The sequence below is a fragment of the Neltuma alba genome, unplaced genomic scaffold (genome assembly GCF_004799145.2).
Source record: "Neltuma alba isolate B1F8T4 unplaced genomic scaffold, ASM479914v2 tig00012515_pilon, whole genome shotgun sequence".
NCBI lineage: Eukaryota > Viridiplantae > Streptophyta > Magnoliopsida > Fabales > Fabaceae > Neltuma > Neltuma alba.
Window position 1 is genome coordinate 97,764 of NW_021636982.1, and position 20,001 is coordinate 117,764.

Consider the following 20,001-nt stretch of genomic DNA (forward strand, 5'->3'; position numbering starts at 1 on the left):
TGATAATTCACTGTAAAAATTAGCCACACCATATATTTTGCCCCAAAAAAATCAAATTTTTATGGATATCCCAAAATCGAAGAATACAATCAACAACAGGCAAATACCATAAAACAGCAGCATTCAACACAAACCAGCCAAAACAAAAGCAAGTGAATTTGGTGAAGTTATTATGTCATTATTATTAATTAATTTAAAAGTTGAAGAGTTTTTTAGGCATAAGATATGTTTTACAAGAATCTCTACGTTTTGTGCATGAGTTGTTGGTGGGAGTAATTGAGTAGGAGGAAAATGGGCTAATTGGAATGACTAATCTATTAATATATAAAAGTAGAGTACAAGGTATGAGTACCTGGCAGCGTGACGCGTGACATCACCAAATATTAGATAAATGTTCTTTTCTTTTTTTAAAAAAAAAAGGGCCACATTTTTTGCCCATGTTTCTACCGACATTTTCACCAACTGTTTATTATTGGAGAGAATTTTCTGATCAATATGTCATGATTTTTTCTAGGATATGAACGATTATTCAAATTATTTTATAGTATCTACAAACAATTTGAAAGTTTATATTTGGAATGTAAAGCACAGTTATGCCACTTAAAATTTAAAGTGACCACTTAATAATTAAATTGATTTATAAATGAATAAATTATAGGAAGAAGTATATTCACAAAATATGGAAACATGTGGTAATTTTTAATTATATATTTATCGGATAGTTAGTTTAGTTTAAACATTTTTTCTAAGATGTGAACAAATATTCAAATTAACATATATTATCACGGTTACGCCACTTAAAATTCAAATTGGCCACTTAATTATTAAATTGATTTATAAAATGATAAATTATAGGAAAAAGTATATTCACAAAATCTGGAAACGTGGGGTAATTTTTTCATATAATTATATTTTTTATTAATTATTAATAGACCAAAAATACTAGTAACGCACAACTGTAGAGCATGGGCATCTTCACCTATGGTTGTGTATCATTTGAAGGCATACCAAAGATCAGATAAAAGTCCTTTTCTTTTTTTTTTTTAAAAAAAAGGCCACACCTTTTTACCCATGTTTTTACTCACGTTTTCAACAACCGTTTATTATTAATCTATCTATTAATCTATTAATATATGAAAATAGAGTACAAAGTAAGAGTTGTTGGCAGCCCGACACGTGGTTTCACCAATGTGTACATAAATGGTCTTCAATTTTAAATTTTTATTTCTACTCATGTTCTCCTATTCATGCACTTTTCTTTTCTTTCTTTCTTTTTTTGTAAATTTTTCACAGAAAAAATGATACTTATAAAATTTAAAATTTAAAACATGATCTACTCACGTTTATTTGTTGGTTGGTTACAAAGCAAGAGTTGGTTACAGGCTGATGTGTGAATTTGTATCACTATAATACGTTGTTCTGGATTTTATGGATTTGTTATGGGCAGTTTTTTTATTCCAATTAAGAAATATTTCTGGTCCGAAATTAAATTCAATAATCTCAAAAAAAAGGCTCTTAATATTTTAAAATTAAAATTAATACTTTATAAAAAGTTGTTGTTCGTCCCCCCAATTAAATCATTTTATAACTATAAGATATCTATCTTTTATCAATCAGTTACCTCTGTCCAAGATTTATTTACTAATGCTTGTCATTTTCCATAAGTGAAAGATTTAATGAGATAGTCAGAAACCCTTATTACATGGCTCCTGAGTACTAAAACGAAACTAGTCATATTGGGCAGGTTAGGTTTGTCTTGTGAATAGTGTATTTCAACTCATAACAATTGGATTTTTAATGGTTGAGAATTAAATTTTAAGTCGCTATGGATATAATGGTAGAAGAAAATAAATGCTTGTCTTTGAATGGCCTCAATACGGTCAAAAAAAAAATAGTATGTGTTTTTCCCAAGAAATAAATAGTCTGGTCTATGCCATCAGCCTGTATTGTGAGAATGAAGTCTAAAAAAACATTTATTGAATTTTTGCTAAGGGGTTTGCTAGATAAGAGTTAGATTTGTTTGGTAAATCAAAACCATTTACTGGCTTCTATGCTCCTAATCTGGTCACGGTGCTTGCTTTTGGTCTCAGGTTGCGGTCAAATGGGTGCTCTTGAGTTTAGAAAATAACTTCATACTTATGTCATTACCAATGTGATCTGCTGCTTGATCATAGTTCCATGTCTTTCTCAACGTCTTAAGACTAAAGGCCGAGTTATAACTAACTATTTAGTTTTGTGTGGATCCAACTGAAAATATATTTAAATATTATCAAATCAAGGACTTGTACTGATTTTCTATTTGAATTATCATCCTTCTATCTATTAGGTTTTTTTTTCAACAACTATTGCATGTAAAAAAAAAGAGAGAAGATAAAAAGTATCAGTTGTAAACTTTTTATTTGTCCTGATATACCCTGTGCAATGCACGGCCACTGAACTAGTTAGAGTAATAGGAGGAGGTGGACGGCAGTGGACGAATTTGACGAGGAAAGATAAGTAGGCCATGCTAGCTGGAACAGATGGGAGGATTGCATTAAAAAAGGACAAGGAGAAGAATAAGAAGACTCGAAAGCTTGAAGTTAAGTCATAGCAGATAGGGACAAGAGAAGTACGTAAGCAGGTGGAAGATTGGATAGTCTTTTGTATAATGAATATGAATTTAGTGGGTTCCCGATTGAGTTTCTCAATGTTTAGAATATGCACGTGTGTAAATGCATATTGCAATAAGCCAATAAACATACTCATATTAGTGATAAAGTAATCAATAATCTATATGATTGTGCTTTTATTTTGTTCTTGTGATATAAATTAACGCCAATTGTATATTTGGAAAATTGAGGACAAATCTTTCATTGAGAAATTAATTGGCAAATGGTCTTTATGAACTTTGTACAACTCAATTTTCATTATGTGCAACTTAATTTTTTTTAAAATGTATAATCCGCCTTCTTTTCCGTCCAATCATTATTTATTATGCAACTCAATTTCTTTTTGTGCCGCATAACCTTTTTTGGTGTATAAGTCATATTTCTTGTATATAACTTGGTTCTTTTATATCTAAATAATATTTTGTACAAATCGTCTCCTCTTTTTATAACTTAGTTTCTCTTGCATGCAACTTATCTTCTTTTATACAATCCATCACCGTCGAGACTGTTTACCAATTAAATTTCTAATGAATGATTTATTCTCAATTTTCCATGGTATATTCTCTATCCATTGCTTGCTGGATTGTTTTTCTCTTTGCTGGTACGCTTTGGGCCAAACCTTAATGATCCATTAACTACCACAGGAAACAAACACAAAAAGGCCTAAACTGAAACGATACTCTTCTATTATTCTTTTTTTTTTTTCTTTTTTCCTTTTTTTTTTTGTTGGGGGGTTCCATTGGTTCTCTTTCTTCAGGATCGGCACGCGTAAGCGCCTACCTGTAATTATGTTTATTATTCGTGCTATCTAATCTATCATTACAAGCCAACGAACAAGACAATGTGAAGAAATTAGTGGATTGTCTGCTTGTGGCCTTCGAGAGGGGTAGTTGAGCCCTTTTGGCTTGGCTTGGTTTGTTTTGTTTTGTTTTTCCTTTCAATCGCAAGTATGCTTATGATATCTCAGAATAATAAATATAATAGTGATTTTACATATTTTATTGACAAAGCAAAGGGCCAAGGACCAATTCAAGGTTGTACTTCTGAGCTTCTGCCACCAGAGTCAACAAGTCGATTCCCTTAGCATTCCTTACTCAGTTTCTCTCCGCGTCAATTCCGAGGCCCTTATTCCGAGTCACGCTCCTCTTGTTGCCGAGACGATTCTCTAGGAGTGGGCAGCGTGGCGTGGGAGGGGGCGTTTGATTAAGGTTAGTAGTAGGTCTTTTTGATGATTTATTTGTTTGGTCTGTAACAAAAATCTTAGTAAAATCTCTGCTATACTCTGCTTTTGAAATTCCTGAGGCATTAAACACTTTTGATCCCTTCCCCATTTTTGAGTCTTTGTCAAGCTTTTGTGGTGCCTTATCTGAGCTAAAGCACGAGTGTTTAAATGCGAGTGATTAAATTACTTTAACTTTGAATACGAGCTTTTTAATTTATTTTGTTTGAATTCAATCCTTTGATTTAATATAGGCATCAATCCTCGGGTTAAAAACCATTTTCATATTATTAATTTTAATTTATAGAATTTCATTGACTTCATAAAATTTTTATCATCTTATTTAGCACTGTTATAGTATTGGTTTATTTCTATAACTGAAATTTCATCAAATTTATAAATTAAAATTAAAAAATCAAATAATGAGGGTATCATTTTTTTGTTAAATAAATTATGAACAGGATGAGAGATCTTGTATGCCATCGGGCCATGATTTGGAAATTTGTGGGAAGTGTGTCAGGCATAGCCGGCTTGGTTTGCTTTGGTTTCAGCTCCACCTACAAAATCTCATTTGGAAAGCTTGGTATTGGCGGTCTCCTCCTTTATCTATTCGTCGGGGTAATCATATGGAGCCTCATCTTGTGGGGCAAGAGAATTCGAGTTTCAGAGAAATTCCAAGGCCCTCTGGCAGCTCTAATATTTGATGTGATCTGTTTGATCTCCGCGGTGAATGAAAAACTTCTTCCTGCAAAATCAGATGCTTTGAGCATTATCTCGTATGGTTCATTTGCCTTGATGTCGCTGTCCATGTCAAGGAAGTTTGAGCTCGGATTCGAAACTGGCTTTTCCACCTTTTTCCTGACATTGTTTGCCACACAACTATTCAAAATCAAGTGGATCCTCTTACCTATTGCATTAGTTTTCTGCTCCCTCATCGTTATTCTTCGCCACTACTCAGAATCTGTAGTGCAGGAGGTTGGTCCCATCAGTCCAAGTGACCATCTTCACGTTGATGTTGGTCCTTCAGATGGCAATGAGGTCTTAACAGAGTTTTGCAGCAAAATATTCAAGCAACTGAACCTGTTACTTGAACTAACATGTGTTACATCATTGTGTATTTTCATTTTTGCAGTGGCAAGATTCCTCAGGGGTGGGAGAAGTTTCGGGGCAAAGCCAATTATCACGGCGGGGAGGGGCAAGCACAAAAGCAACTTTTCTTCTTTACCTCTCTCTGAATACACACCAATTACTTTATAATTACAAAGAATCTGGATTGTTGTGGAGTTTAACTAATAATTTCTTTATTAATTTTCTTTGTTTTTTTTGGTCTAGCTTCTAACTGAATTTTCACTCAGGTTGGCAAAGGTTTGTACAAGAATGACAAGGCGCAAAGACTAGCCCGGCGACATTGGCTTGAAGCTGTAAGGCCTTGAAGCCTTCTCTGTTCTTACCCATTATTCCAATACGTTAGCCAAGAAGAGTACCCTCTGTGATCTTGAAGCTTTTGAGCAACAGATTTTATCCATATTAAGTGTTGACAATGTTACTTTCTTTTTGTTTCTTGCACAGGTTGACCCATGTGATCGATATGGTCACAATATATTGCTCTATTATAATGTCTGGCACAGAAGCCAAAGCAGCCAACCATTTTTCTACTGGTAAATACTCGTTTTGAACCTTAATGTCTTCACTGTAATTACCATGAAACATGGTAGATGAGGAACTAATAAGGATTTGGATGGCTAACTTCCTGCTTTTATTACATTTAGGTTGGATGTAGGAGAAGGCAAAGAAGTGAATCTTGAGAGATGTCCAAGGAGCAAACTTCAACACCAATGCGTTAAATATCTTGGACCGGTAAGTTGTCACTAATATATGTATGTTTAACATCCATTTTAATTAGATATAGATTCACATCCAACAGAGTTAGCTATGAAGATTCGCTTTTTATTTAGCCTGAGTCTATTTGAAAACTGTTGTTGCTATAGCTCATTTAGCTGACTGATTGTGCTACCAATGCAGAAAGAAAGGGAAGAATATGAAGTTATTGTTGAAGGGGGCAAGCTGGTGTATAGACAAAATGGGAAGGTTCTCGATACTAGAGGTGGGTCCATATGGATATTTGTTCTGAGCTCCACAAGGTCTTTGTATGTGGGGCGAAGGCAGATGTGTTTGTTTCATCACTCCAGCTTCCTGGCTGGAGCTGTGCCTGCAGCAGCAGGAAGATTAGTGGCTCATGAGGGTGTTCTTAAGGTACTAATAATATATATCACACAGCATAATCGCTTTCATTCTATTACTTTTTCTAACTTTCTGGTGCTTCCACTTGTAAATGTTGTTGCATTAAAACATTTCAGGTTATTTGGCTTGATAGCGCATACTACCTCCCTACAGCAGAGAGCTCCAGAGAAGTCATTAGCTTTGTTGAGGAGCACAATTTAGACCCTTCCGCTGTCAAAAAACTTAAGAATTTATAGTATAGTAATTCATTAGATTAATAATTATCATATTAGCTTAATACGCATTATGTGATATCTCACATGAATAAAAAAATTAATAATTATTTATATGTTGCCTTGTAAACATTGTATAGATTGAATTTTATATTTAAAATTTTCTGAATATTAGTATATATATTTCATTGATCAGATTTATTATAATATTTAATTACAATACTTATTTGTATATAAGCTCTTTGTTAGATAACGTCTCTAGTTTTTAACTCAATCCATTTAATATATTGATTCCAAGAAATATTGTGCGCATTTGAATGATTGCTTAGTTTTTTATTTTAGTGAGAAAGGTATAAAGATCATTCACACTATACCACCAGGACTCTCCCAATCCTCCTCAATTCTAGTTATTTATGTCCTTATTTGATAATTTTACATTATTTACAGATGAATATGACACTTATTTCTAAATAAGATGGCCTATCAAATGAAGCATTACCGACAATTAATTTCTTTAGTTGAATAACCTTGAATTAATTTAAATATGCTAACTATGCAGACAAATGAGATGTTTGATCAAACTTAATAAGAAGTGAATATGCAACAACAACTACAATGTATGCAAAGGAGTTTAAGATGTGGTACCACGAGTCATTATTTGTAAGGTAGATCAATTTTTATTGTTTGTTCATGTCAAATTAATCATGACTTGTTACTAAATTTTTAAAACCTAAACATTACTTATTTTCATTAATAACTTTTTTTTATTAATATAGTACTCCTTCGACCCCAAATATAAGATCCATTTTATCGTGTAAATTATATTTAGGACCAGATGGAGTATTAACCATTGCCATTATTATCATATAATAATTAACACCCATCTGATTATTACTAATAATTCATTATTCAAATGATAATCCAATCCAATTATTATTAAAATCATTGTAGGGGATATGTGTGAGGTGAGAGATTGTAAACAAGTTGTTTAAGATAAAGTTCAAGTGCAAGAAACTTATTGAAAATGTTGTTCTTAGTTTGATGAATTTTAAAACTTGTTCTAATCTTGAACAATTTTGACTATACCATCTAGGAATATAATTCCCACAATATGGTGTGTGGAGAATTTTTCTGTATTATTTATAGGTTATTAGTAAGAAAACCTCAGCCCGTTTCGGATTAGCTCATACCCACACCACAAGAGGTAAGGCTAGACACAGCTCAGAGCCTCATCTTCATCTTTAAATGAAGAACCAGAAACTTACTCCAACTTCGTAATTTTGCAAGGGCTGATCAACGTTCCTCTACTTTCCAGTTACGAGAAGCTTATTCATATCACTGCTTATAGATTTACAACTACAAATGTCGATGAACTAAATAAATAAATGAGTATTTACTCTTTCATGCCTTAAGTCTCAGGTTACGTCATAAATTCATTTTTGCAGGACTGGATAGCGAGAAGACTCTAAAATTCTAGGAAAAAGAAAGGGTTTAAAACAGATTGTGCTAATTGTATTGACTGCCGGGAAAATTTACTTGGTTCATTAGCAGAAGTAGGATGCTCTCTCTGTGTAACTTAATCATATTTGCTGTAACAAATTCTTCTATATGATATATGATATACTCTTGCAGCTGAGATTGAAAATAGACGGCAGATGAGAAAAGCAGATCTGAGGGAAAACGATGAAGGAGACGAAGCCAAAGATTCCAACTCTGTTACATCGTTGGGAACGTTTCGGAAAAAGTCCAACGTTGTCCCACCGTAATTGGTGAACCAACCAGTGGAACGCATCGTTTCGTTTCGATTCGGAGATGTTAATTCAGAGACCATTATTTCCCAGATTTCCATTTCCAAGCTGGTCAAAAGCTTTGGACTATCTTCGTGGTGCTCTCTCAATGGATGTGGCAACTACTGCCTCCAGTTATGTGACCTCTCCGGACGACCGTATCAAGCTCAACGTCGGCGGGAAGCTCTTCGAGACGACGCTTGCCACCCTTCGTTCCGGTGGTTCGGATTCCCTACTCACCGCTCTCTCCCTCCGTGACACCGGCGATAACCACCCTGTTTTCATTGACCGCGACCCCGAGATCTTCTCCGTCCTCCTCTCCCTCCTCCGAACCAAGCAGCTCCCCTCCACCGCTCGTCGTTTCTCCAAGCAAGAGCTCGCCGATGAAGCAATTTACTACGGCATCGACGCCCAACTCAGGTCGGCCATGGCGCCGTCACCATTGGATGGGATCGACGCCTCTAGCACCGCAACAATTCGACCGGCGTCTGAAGGCTTGTCTCCCACTTTCACCGCCGCCGAGGTCGATGGATCCATTTGGATAGCCCACGGTGGTCAGATTTCTTGCTACGACTGGAATCTCAGCCACTCATGCACCATTCGAACCCATCTAGACGAAATTGATTCGATTTGCCGTGTCTGGCCCGAAATTGCGGCTATAGGGTCAGAATCCAACGCGGGACTGCACTTCTACGATTTCTCCGATGGGCGCAACATCGGGACGGTTCAGTGGACTGATCCTTCTGATCCCCGTATCTTCAAGGCCCGAGTGAACGCAATAGCTGGCTCAGAGAGTTCCATTTTTGCGGCGTTTGATTGCCCGCATAGAGAGAATTGTGTCCTTGAAATAGATAAAACAAAGCTTCAGATCGTGTCTCAGCTCGCTAGACAATCTGGTAATCAGGCTAAGCATACGGTTCCTGGGAAGCTGACGTGGGTACCCCAGACCGGCGTGCTTGTTGGAAGTGCAGTTACGAGCGGGGCTTTTGGATACTCTGGCTACATCAGATTGTGGGACCCTCGTTCCGGCGAGGTGGTGTGGGAGACGAATGAGCCGGGTGCAGGTAGAAGCAGTAGGTTTGGGGATTCGTTTGCGTGCGTGGACGTCGACGTGGAAGGCTTGGCTTTGTTCAAGCTCTGCTCTCAATCCGGGGATTTGGCAATGGCGGACATGCGGCATTTAAAAGAGGATCCGTGGATTTATTTGCAAGAAAAGAACCCAAGCTTGGTGAACACCGGGAGAGTTAGCAGCAGTGTGATTCATTGTTACAGGAAGCAGGTGTTTGTCGGGAGAGAGGGTGATTTAGAGGTTTGGTCCAGACTCGAAGGGATGAAAAATGGTGCAGAAATAGCTGGTGGAGATGCTGAGGGTTTGTATAGAAGAAATTTCGTGGACAAAATAGAGGAATTCAGAGAGGGGGATTATTAAGCAGATCGATGGTGGTGGGAACAGGTTGTTTATTAGCAGAGAAGAGGTTGAAGGTATTGAAGTATGGGAGAGTTCTTGTTCTTCTGGCGCGATTTCAGTTTTGTGATCAGGGAATTGTCATGGATATGAGAATTTGGTCTCAAACCGGCTTTATTTAGTTGAGCGTGGTCAGCCTACTTTACAACAGACCCTTTTGCATTATGCCAGAGACTTTTCCTCCCTGGAAACTGCAATTTTAGGTATGGCTTCGAATTCTATCAGCGTGTCACCGATGATTTTATACTTACAAGATACTTTGTCCCCGATGATATTTGTTTTATATCTCTGCCAATATTTCATAGCCAGCTCCAAACTCGAATAAAGGAAGGAAGACGATTGTATTAGGCCCAGATAGCAAAGTAAAACTTGTGAATGGGACAATTTTTTATGGAACCAGAAATTGAAGTCATTTCTGGTCTATTAATTGCTTAAAATACTACTCTATTTTAGCATAATACAAATACTTTGTTTACCATTCTAGTTTAGCACACCACTATTTGGAACTGTGAATCAATATGCTAAACTTTAAAACATGAGCATATCATTGGCAGGGAGGGATGACAGGGTTTGTCTTCGTACTACTACTCACCGATTGCTCTCTGAAGTATTATTGAATGACCAGAATCTTTCCTTATTAGAGCTCTGGTAGTTTGGTGCCTACAGTATACAAGCTAAGCTTTCTTGTTATGTAAAGTTCCAGTAACTAGACCTTCTTTCTTCTCCTTTTGAAACTAGGTCGTAGACAAACATTGTTGGAAGAAGTATGCTTTGCAGGTGAACAGATGTTTGGGATCTTAGCTTAACCCCTTCTGCTGCCATTGTACATGCCAAAAAGTGCTTAAGATGCGATCTTGATTAAGTTATTCAAACTCATTGTTTTACTAGGATGTTAGGTAACCAGGATTGAGCTCCTCTAAAGTGCAACTGCTCTTAGAGAGTTTCGTGCATGGTAACTGCTGGCCTAAAAATTAAGGGAGCCGGTTTTCATTCATCTGTTGGTTTATATCAAGTCATTCCTTCTCTGAAAATTTTCAAGAGTTGATTTCATTATCAGCGGTGATGTACCACGCCCCTTTTTGTTTCCTAGATAACCGAAGGCTAAAACACTGACAGGCAGCATCCTATATTTTACATTACTAGCTCACAGTTCTCTTTTGCTATGTGGTTTCTGACACTTCTGAAAGAAGTGTTTGTGGAGACTAAAAAATAGTGCTGAAACTTGTAGAATTGCTATACAAATGCCGAAGTGCAATTTCGCTGAGTGAAGTGAGATCAACGGCAGTGCTATTTTGTATGTTGTTCAACTCAGGTTGAATGTGCATAGTGATTATAAGGTTATAAGGTCCCGAGTTGGTTGGGTGCTGGTTATTATGGTGAAGGAATTATGAGATCCGAGGTTAACGACTTTTTGTTGTAAAATGTGGGCATATGGCGATGGTATACCATGTTGTAAGCGATAATGGTCATTCTTATGTAAAACAGTAAAAAATTCGAAGGCTAATATTGAAGAATGTCAAACTTTCCTATGACATTTCCATCGGCAGGCAAGTAAAGCAGTCCTGAGTTCTTGTCATTCCATTGTCAACTTGTAGTGCACAAGCAAGGTCATAATTTAGAAGCAGCGTTCTTATGCCTCAAAGTTTACCAGGTTTTCTGTGCATCTAAGGATTTTTCGAAGAATGTCTGAAATCAACCCTCCTTTCTGAAGTGACAATTAATTTGTAGTGCATAAGCAAGTTTCTTCTTGCTCTTTCCTGGAAAAATCATCATTCACCTACTATGAGGCTGGATTTTTCATGAGTCGAAAGTTTGAAATTCAGTTGTCTCAAATCAAGTTGATCTCCAAATGAAATGTTCTAGTTCGGCTAATTATTTCAACTTACTTCTCTTGTTTTGTTTTTACCGTTAGAAAGGCAGATATTAGCCTCTTAATAATACAAGCGAAATCGATTCTATGATTTTCATATTTTGAATTAACTTTTTACAAGTGATTTTCTAGTATACGAAATAAATATGTAATTTTTTAGTATATGAAATAAATAGGTAAGAAGAACTTTGTTGAAAGCACTTTTTTTAAGTAATTATCGGAAGTTGCCCGTATAGAAATTTTCATAGCACTACAATCTGTACTTGCCTTTAAAGTTTTCTATATTTGATTTAGTTGTAATTAATTAATAATTATTTGGTGTCAAGAATGTGCTATGTAAATTTATACATTATATTTTTATATACACAAAAATTTAATAATTTAATTAGATTTTGATGTTTAGAATCTTATTGATACTTTTCCCTTCTAAGTCTTTCCATTTCATCTCCCACTTTCGAAAAACGCAACGTTGGTTTTTTTAAAAGAAAGGACTTAAAAGAAACAGAAAGGACCTTTGCTCGTTCAATGGTGGCGGCCGAGTTAGACCGGTTTCCTCCTCTATCTCCAGCGACCAAAACAAATTCTAGATTAATTATGATAACATTTTAACTCCACCTGCGATCTTCAGTAAACCCACTAATTTTAATTGACAGAAAAAATCAACGCCCCTTCAATTAGTCGCCCGACCAGTTTCTATATTTGATGAATAGCAAGAGAAATATTGATTTAGTAGGTTTCAACCTTCCATTAATTCAAGCCAACCAAAAAAAAAGAAGAAGAGGAAGAAGAAGGAAGAGGTGAAAGAGTTATGGAAAAAAAATCTCTTGTACTTTGAATCAGTAATCCTCAATTATCCGGACTGTGCAAATAATTCGGCCAGTCTAGTAAGTGCATCTTTCTCTTATCCCAGTTACCTCGTCGCTTTAGCAAACAAGATATTCTCATCCGAGCAGGAAATTTTAATGGATGCTGATTGCTCCGTGAAAAGGGGTTATAGATAAAAAGACTTGCAGAGGAGGCAAGAATACAAAGGAATATCTCAGCCAATTTGGATAAACACTACCTCAAATCCTAATTATAAGAGTTAGTTCACAAATTGAAGAAGATTAAACAAATATGTTAAGTTAGTTATTTGTAATAAATGTGTTGTTTTTTTTTCTAAAATATCCTTACTAATCAAGTGTATTGGCTAGAACTAACATTATTAGAAAGATTATTTTGGAAAAAAATATATAAATATAAAAAACAAAGTGGATTGATGTTTTATATTTAGGATCAAAATAAAAGTCAAATGAGATTTTATATTAAAGACGGGATGTAGCACTAAAGAGAAGCAAGATTGGCATGAAGATGATCTCTAGTTTGGAATCCGATCAAGATTTCAAAACTTGTCCCGCCAGTAACGGTTAAGAATTTGAAGAATCGTCAACATATACTAATGGGTCCAAATATTGTGATTATGAGGATTAGAATTGAGCTACAGGTTTTGTCGCTATTGTTTTTTTTCCCCCTTGTTGATTGTTATTGTAAATGTAAAAGCATTTAATTTGGTTTTTAAGGAAAAAAATTTTAAAGCGCTTATTTATCACCCAAGAAAAAGATTTGACTCGATTTTTATACTCTAAAATGTCCTTACTACTCTTGATCTGTGGGATATTTGTTATAAAAATTAAGCCTTATTTTAAATAAAAGTATAATGTGTTTGAAACGAAAAAGACACTTTTTTAAAAATAATTTTATCATCAATATTTTATTTTTATTTTTATTTTTGAAATTTATCCTCACCGCTAAAAATTTTTTTTTTGAAAACCTTTCCTTTTTTGGGTGTAAAGCTTAAAAGCGGAGCTCTAGAGCTATAACTTGAATTTTTTTAAGTGCGCGTAGAAAATAGAAATAGAACAGGGGCCGACGGGAAGAAGGGAAAGAGAAGGCCAGAAGGGTTTAGGAGGCGAGAGCGAGAAATCTGACACTTTTGAGATGGACGTGATAAAGTCTCAGCAAATTTCATCGAGGCCCATAGAGACGGTCATAGTGCATCCTCTGGTTCTTCTCAGCATCGTCGATAACTACAATCGGGTCGCCAAGGACACGGGCAAACGCGTCGTCGGCGTCTTGCTTGGTAGTTCATTTAAGGGCACCGTCGATGTTAGCAACAGCCATGCAGGTGAGTACCCTTTACGGAAATTTCCGATTTTGACTTCTAGATTCGATTGTCTTTATATTTTTAGGGTAAAATTCTGCAAATTCTGGTAGTTCATTTAAGGGCACCGTCTGAAGGCTTGTCTCCCACTTGCACCGCTGGCGATCGAGGTCGATGGATCCATTTGAATAGCCCAGGGTGGTCAGGTTTCTTGCTACGACCGGAATCTCAGCCACTCATGCACCATTTGATCTCATCTAGACGAAATTGATTCGATTTGCCAAGCCTGCACTCCTTCTCGCGTATCTCCTCTACTATTCATGCGCAATATTCACTTATTCGAAGTCATGCAATGATAATTCTGATGCAGCAGTTTATCCATTTCTTTTCTTGTTGTTTTTCCCCTTTATTTCTTTTTCTAACTTAGAAAGAGCGAACTTGCCCTTGCATTATAATCAGCTTTCCATTTCATCTTACCCATTGATAGGACTTGTATTATTCATGACTCTTAAATATGGTATGATTTTTTTTTTCCATATTATAAGGAAAGTATATTAAGATAGTCTTAGTTCCAAGTATTTGCATAAAGATTCAGATTTATTAGTTTTAAAAAGCAATAGTAATCAGTCACGTTAATGAATAGTGAAAAATAACGTAATAATATGCATACACATTAGATATAAAATATTGATAAGCAGAAAAGTGACGAAACAGTTTCATTCTGAACATATAACCCAATTAAGTGGCAAGTATATATTACTCCTTCTTATCTCCACACACTCTTTATATGTTCACACACAAACCTTTTTTTTAATTACTAATCTCGTCATTGCAATGGCCTAGTCCTCTAGAATAAAGGAGACATTCAAAACTGTACAAGCTACAGAGGGATAAAACTTATGAGTCATACAATAAAGTTGTGGGAAAAAGTGATGGAATATAGGTTGAGGCTGGAGACTTCTATTTCAAAAAACCAATTTGCATTTATACTAGAAAGATCCACTTCGGAAGCAATCTATATTACTAAGAGGGTTAATGGAAAGATATAGAAGTAAAAGAAGGGATTTACATATGGTCTTTATTGACCTCAAAAAGGCTTACAATCGTGATTTTAAGAGGTCTTTTTGTATTTAATTATCTTGACTGGGACTTTGGTGCAATTTTCCCTCTAAAAAATTTATAAAATGAGGCTGTTTTATCTTAATTTTCAGGAGTTATCAGTGGGCTCAAAATCTTTAATTGTTTTTCTTTGCTTATATTCTTGAGAAATTTTTGCATGGTCCCAGGGCACCAAGTCATTTGTGTACTGTCCAATAAAAATATGCCACGTGAGTTTTATTTTATCTTATGTGCCATCAGTTTTTCTCTGCTCATTTATATGTCACCTGACAATTCAAATTATTTTAATAATTTGTCTCTTTAATTTCTCCCCCCCTCCCGCCCGCGCATCAATTTTTCAAAAACCCTCTTTCTTTCTCTTTTTCCCACTGAAGCCGCCATGCTCTGCCGAAAAATTTATGAGTTCTGGCCACAATGTTTATGCACAATTCATAACTAAAGACACCGTAATTATGCAATTATTATCTATGGAAACAAAGTGAGTTATAGGACACACATCACATGCTTGGTTACGCGTGTTGCTGACCAAGTTTTGATTATGATTTTCAGGTTAATGTAAATTTTAGTCCTTTAAATTTGTCTTCATTTTAATTTTGATCCCTCAAGTTTTAAATCATAGGTCTTGGTCCCTCAATTTTTTTTTATTTAAAACATTAGTTCCTGTAATGTAATAAAAATCTGACCATTTTGTCCCTTGTTGGAGCAAAAATTATGATTTGAAACTTGAGGGATAAAAACTAAAATAAAGCCAGAGAGACCAAACATTATATCAACCCTTGATTTTCCGACTAACAACGCCGCACAAAGCTTAATCACTAGCATCCTCTTAAATGTTAACATCAAATGCTAGTTTTTGTGATCATTCAGATTTTAGCTCTTTTTTTTCCCATTCAAGGGTAACAGTTTATGTTCCAAATTTCTTATGTTTAAAACATGTCAGTTTCTTTAAATATATGAATAAAATTATCATTTTGTATTTTTTACTTCATTTACATAAAAACATTTTTAAAAAATTAATCGTAGAATATTCCAGTCAAATCCTTTTATCTTTCCATGGAAAAAAAATTCCCCCTTTCCTTTGTATCCTAACATGAACTTCCAGTGATACAAACCTAAGTAAAGATGACTAATCTCTTAATTATTTTTATTAGGATAGCATTTCAAATTTTGAAGACAACATGCATCAAATGTTATTATTATTCTATATTAAATAAGAACAACATAAATTTAATTTTCCCAAAATGAAGTAATTCAAATAAGATTTACGTTCAATTCAAAATAGTGCGCGTGAATCCTTGGAATTAGTTGCAAAAGTTTCTGCCTTTCTAGACAGAATAAAATTTTGGTAACGAGACCAGAGGAAGGAATGAAGTAGCGAATCTTCCAAATGAAAGATTTTCACTGAATGGCTGAATGCACTATTTACCCATAGCTCAGACCCTCATTTTCACCTTCAAGTGAAGAATAAGAAACTCTCTCAGGTTCCAGGGGTTTCTTCATGTGGCTTTATCCTTTCATGCCTCAACTTTTAATTCTGCAGCATCATAAATTCACACGCAGCACTAATGAGAAGAATTCTAAAATTCTTATGTAGAGAGAGAGAGGGGGGGCTAGAAAATTCAATCATTCGCAGGCACAAATTGTGTTAATTGTATTGACACCCACGCAAATTTTTTGGAGTTCATTTACAGGAGTAGGATGCTTCAATGCTTCTGTTTATAAATACATTCCTTGCATAACCGATATAAAAAGTGACCTTTTTTATGTTGCTATTTTAACCAACATAAAATGTTGACAAAACAATATCGTTTGACAGCACTTTCCTTTTATATGGCTGACGTTAAAAGTACTTCCCTTATAGCTCCCTCTGCGCCTTCTATTGGCCGTAGACTGTAATCGTGCATTTAACTCTTATATCCACACAAAAAAAAAAAAAAGAATATATTGATAAAGCAACGATCATTTAAATATTAGTCCATGCTTTCGGCCTTTGGCTACCAGAGTAAAAAGGTCATTCCTTTCCCACTCCCTTTCTCGCTTTCTCTCGCGCGGGTGGGAAGCGGTAACAAGAGATGAATTATTGAAGAAAGAACCGCGTCAATCCCAAAACCATTATTCCAAGTTACAATCCTCTTGCGGTCGCCACGATTCTGGCCAGTGTGGGAGGCGGCATTCGATTGAGGTTAGAATGTCTCTTTGATCCCGGAGGTTAACTCCAGTAGGTAGATAGTTACCTTTCTGTAGCCTTTTCAAGCCTAGCTTGCCTTGTTATTCAAAAAAGAATGTCTCTTTGATGATTTCCTTTTTCTCTGGCCTGTAACAGAAATCTCGGTACAACTTCTGATATACTCTGTTTTTGGAATTTGAATCCTTATTTGTCAGAATTAAACACATTTGGTCTCTTTCCCATTTTTTATTCTCTGTTATGCTTTATCATCTGAGCTTAGCCTGTCTTTTTTCCTTTTTTAATCACTTTAGGCTGTTTCTGATAACTGGAAAAGAACAGAACGAGTGATCTTATAAATCAGTCCACGGTTTGGAAACTAGTGGGATGTGTGTCAGTCATAAATGGCCTGGTTTGCTTTGGTCTCAGCTCCACCTACAAAAAGTCATTTGGAAAGTGGGATTTTGGCTGTCTCCTTGCTTATCTATTGGTCTGTCTATTTTTGTTGTACCTGATCTTGAGGGCCAAGACAATTCGAGTTTCAGGGAATTCCAAGGTCATGTGGCAGCTCTAATTTTTTTCCTGCAATTGTTTGCCGCACAAATCAACTGGATCCTCTCACCGTCTGCATTAGTTTTCAGCCCGGCCATCATTATTCTTCGCCATTACTCAGAATCCGGAGTACAGTTTAGTTCCAGCACTCCAAATGGCTGTCATCCCGTTGAAGTTGCTGTAACAGAAATTGGCGTTGAAGACATCAATGAGGAGATCTTAATTTAGTTTTGCAGCGAAATACTCGAGCAACTGAACCTCACGTAAAACATTAATTGTGACTTCAACATTTATTTTATCCTTGTGGGTTCTTTTTTCGCAGAGCCGAGATTCCCCAAGGTTGAGAGAAGTTTCGCGGCAAAGCCTGCTATCTACTAACAAGCGGCAAAATAACCAAGAGGAATCTTGTCAAGCTGTAAGTGACCAAAACGGGATATAAATATTCAGTTTTATACTGATATACTTCTCTCGTCTCCTATTAAATGCCTCAACACTTTTTATCACTTTCATACAGACGCATCATTCCCAAAGGATTGAACAAGTTTCAGAGGGATGCATATCAGATTGGGACAATAAGCAGAAAAGTGAAGAGGAGGATACTTCATCTTTCGCAGATGTAGGTGATCAAATCCAATATTAATGTTTATTTTGTTGGTTAGATTTTTCAGTATTGTGTTAATGGTTTCCATTTGATTTGCTGCAGGAATTCTGGGACCAAGATCATGTTTCATCAGGAAACAACAGGGCCACAACCGGAAACGGCTGGATGCACAGCTCTGGCGAGCCTGAAGAACTAGTTCTACCATCCCCACGGCAAGAATTCCTATACTGTTTATGCCTCATAATTGTTGTCATGGCAATGATAATTGATGCTAATAGAATTTGTATGGGTCATAAAAAAAAAATCAAGAAAAGCAATCATCCATGGCCGAAGCTCCAAACCCGATCACTACAACCTAGCTGTCAATGCATTTCCACACACATACCTTCTTCTTAATTATTCTCAAGTGCCTTAGCCATTGATGCAGGCGAAGCATGTATCCATAATATCACTTCGACCACACTGGAAAAATCCCATTTTCATCTCTTCAAATTAACCAACAAAATCCCCGCCTCCTTTATTTTGATCTCGTCTTAATTTGAGAATTCCCATCACCTTGATTTAAAAAATATTAATTACTCAATGCCACTAATCTAGCCTTGAACATAGGGGAAATCACAAATAAAGACCCTCAAATTAGCAAAATCACTCTATGGTCACCTGAATATGCTAAATTATTATGAGGGACCCGGTCTCAAATTGTAATTATGAAATCATGACCAAATTACCAAAATACCCCTCTTTAATTTTTTTTAAAAAGAAAGCCACTGCCTCACTGGAATCCGGCCACCGGCACCGGAGCTCCGACGGCTGCTTCCGGCCACTGTCGGCGGCCAGACGCCAGGGTCCGGCCGTCGGAGCTCCGGCGCCGGCGGCCGCTTCCGGCGGTCTTTCTTTGTTTTTTTTTTTGAAACTGTTTTTTTTTTTTTAAATTGGGGGGAAGTGAGGTTGGGGGGATTTGATCCCCCAACCTAATACTTCCCAAAATAAGGAATGACCATTGAGCCAACAAATTTTTGTTAACATTATGATGCAAAAAAAAATATAAGTTAACTCATTTACTTTTGTTCCAGGTGATAATAACAATACATTTTGAAATAACAAGTTCTGATTATAAAATAACACGTCTGGAATAAAAATTTAACAATATGTTTTTTTTATAACAATAAATTTTGTTGCAGGTAATAACAACAATACATTTAAAAATAACAAGTTCTGATTATAAAATAACAAGTTTGGGATTAAAATTTAATAACACGTTTTTTTTATAACAATACACTTTGTTTCAAGTGATAACAACAATACATTTAAAAATAACAAGTTCTAATTATAAGATAATAAGTCTAGGATTAAAATTTAACAACACGTTTTTTTTATAACAATTAATTATTTTATACTTTTAAAAAATAAATTATTTATAACTTATAAAAAATATTTTTAATATATTTATTTCTCTAAAAAAATACTTTTTAATCTGTATATCTATACAACTCATTATAAATCAAACTACTTCTTATAAATTATAAAGTATTTATAATAAGGCATTTTTGATTTATTAATCATAGTATAAATTTTATATTATTTCATTCTTTAAATATTAAAAATAGTTTTTATATTTAAAGAATAAAATAGTATTTTTAATTATAAATTAGAGATAAATTTCATTTATAAATTTAAGTAGTCAAAAAGTATTTTTAATCCACAATAAATTGTACTATTTATAATTTATAAGAAGTAATTTGATTTATAATAAGTTGTATAGATATATAGATTAAAAATTTTTTTAAAAAAATTAAAAAAGTGTGTTGCCATTTTCCCTAAATTTTATTTATAAATTTGAACAATAAAAAAGTATTTTTAATCTATAAAAAATTATATTTCAAGTTCTGATTATAAATTGGAGATAAAAATTATTTTTTTAGCAAATTAAATAGATTACAAGTACTTTTTATAAGTTATAAATAATTTATTTTCCAAAATTAT

At 35.1% G+C, this 20,001-nt stretch overlaps 1 protein-coding gene and 1 pseudogene across 1 annotated transcript in view; both read left to right on the top strand.

The window, feature by feature from the left end:
- Positions 1–8,086, top strand: part of LOC114727941 (IQ domain-containing protein IQM4-like) — a 46,514-nt gene extending 38,428 nt beyond the window's left edge. Inside the window, exons 2-9 of the mRNA XM_028914732.1 lie at positions 5,000–5,062; positions 5,223–5,288; positions 5,437–5,525; positions 5,637–5,724; positions 5,890–6,120; positions 6,225–6,320; positions 7,467–7,524; positions 7,953–8,086. Coding sequence (XP_028770565.1) covers positions 5,000–5,062; positions 5,223–5,288; positions 5,437–5,525; positions 5,637–5,724; positions 5,890–6,120; positions 6,225–6,320; positions 7,467–7,524; positions 7,953–8,086 — 825 coding nt within the window. The remainder of the gene's footprint in view (positions 1–4,999; positions 5,063–5,222; positions 5,289–5,436; positions 5,526–5,636; positions 5,725–5,889; positions 6,121–6,224; positions 6,321–7,466; positions 7,525–7,952) is intronic.
- Positions 8,087–8,179: 93 nt separating this feature from the next.
- Positions 8,180–9,642, top strand: LOC114727970 (BTB/POZ domain-containing protein At3g09030-like; annotated as a pseudogene).
- The last annotated feature ends 10,359 nt before the right edge of the window (positions 9,643–20,001 follow it).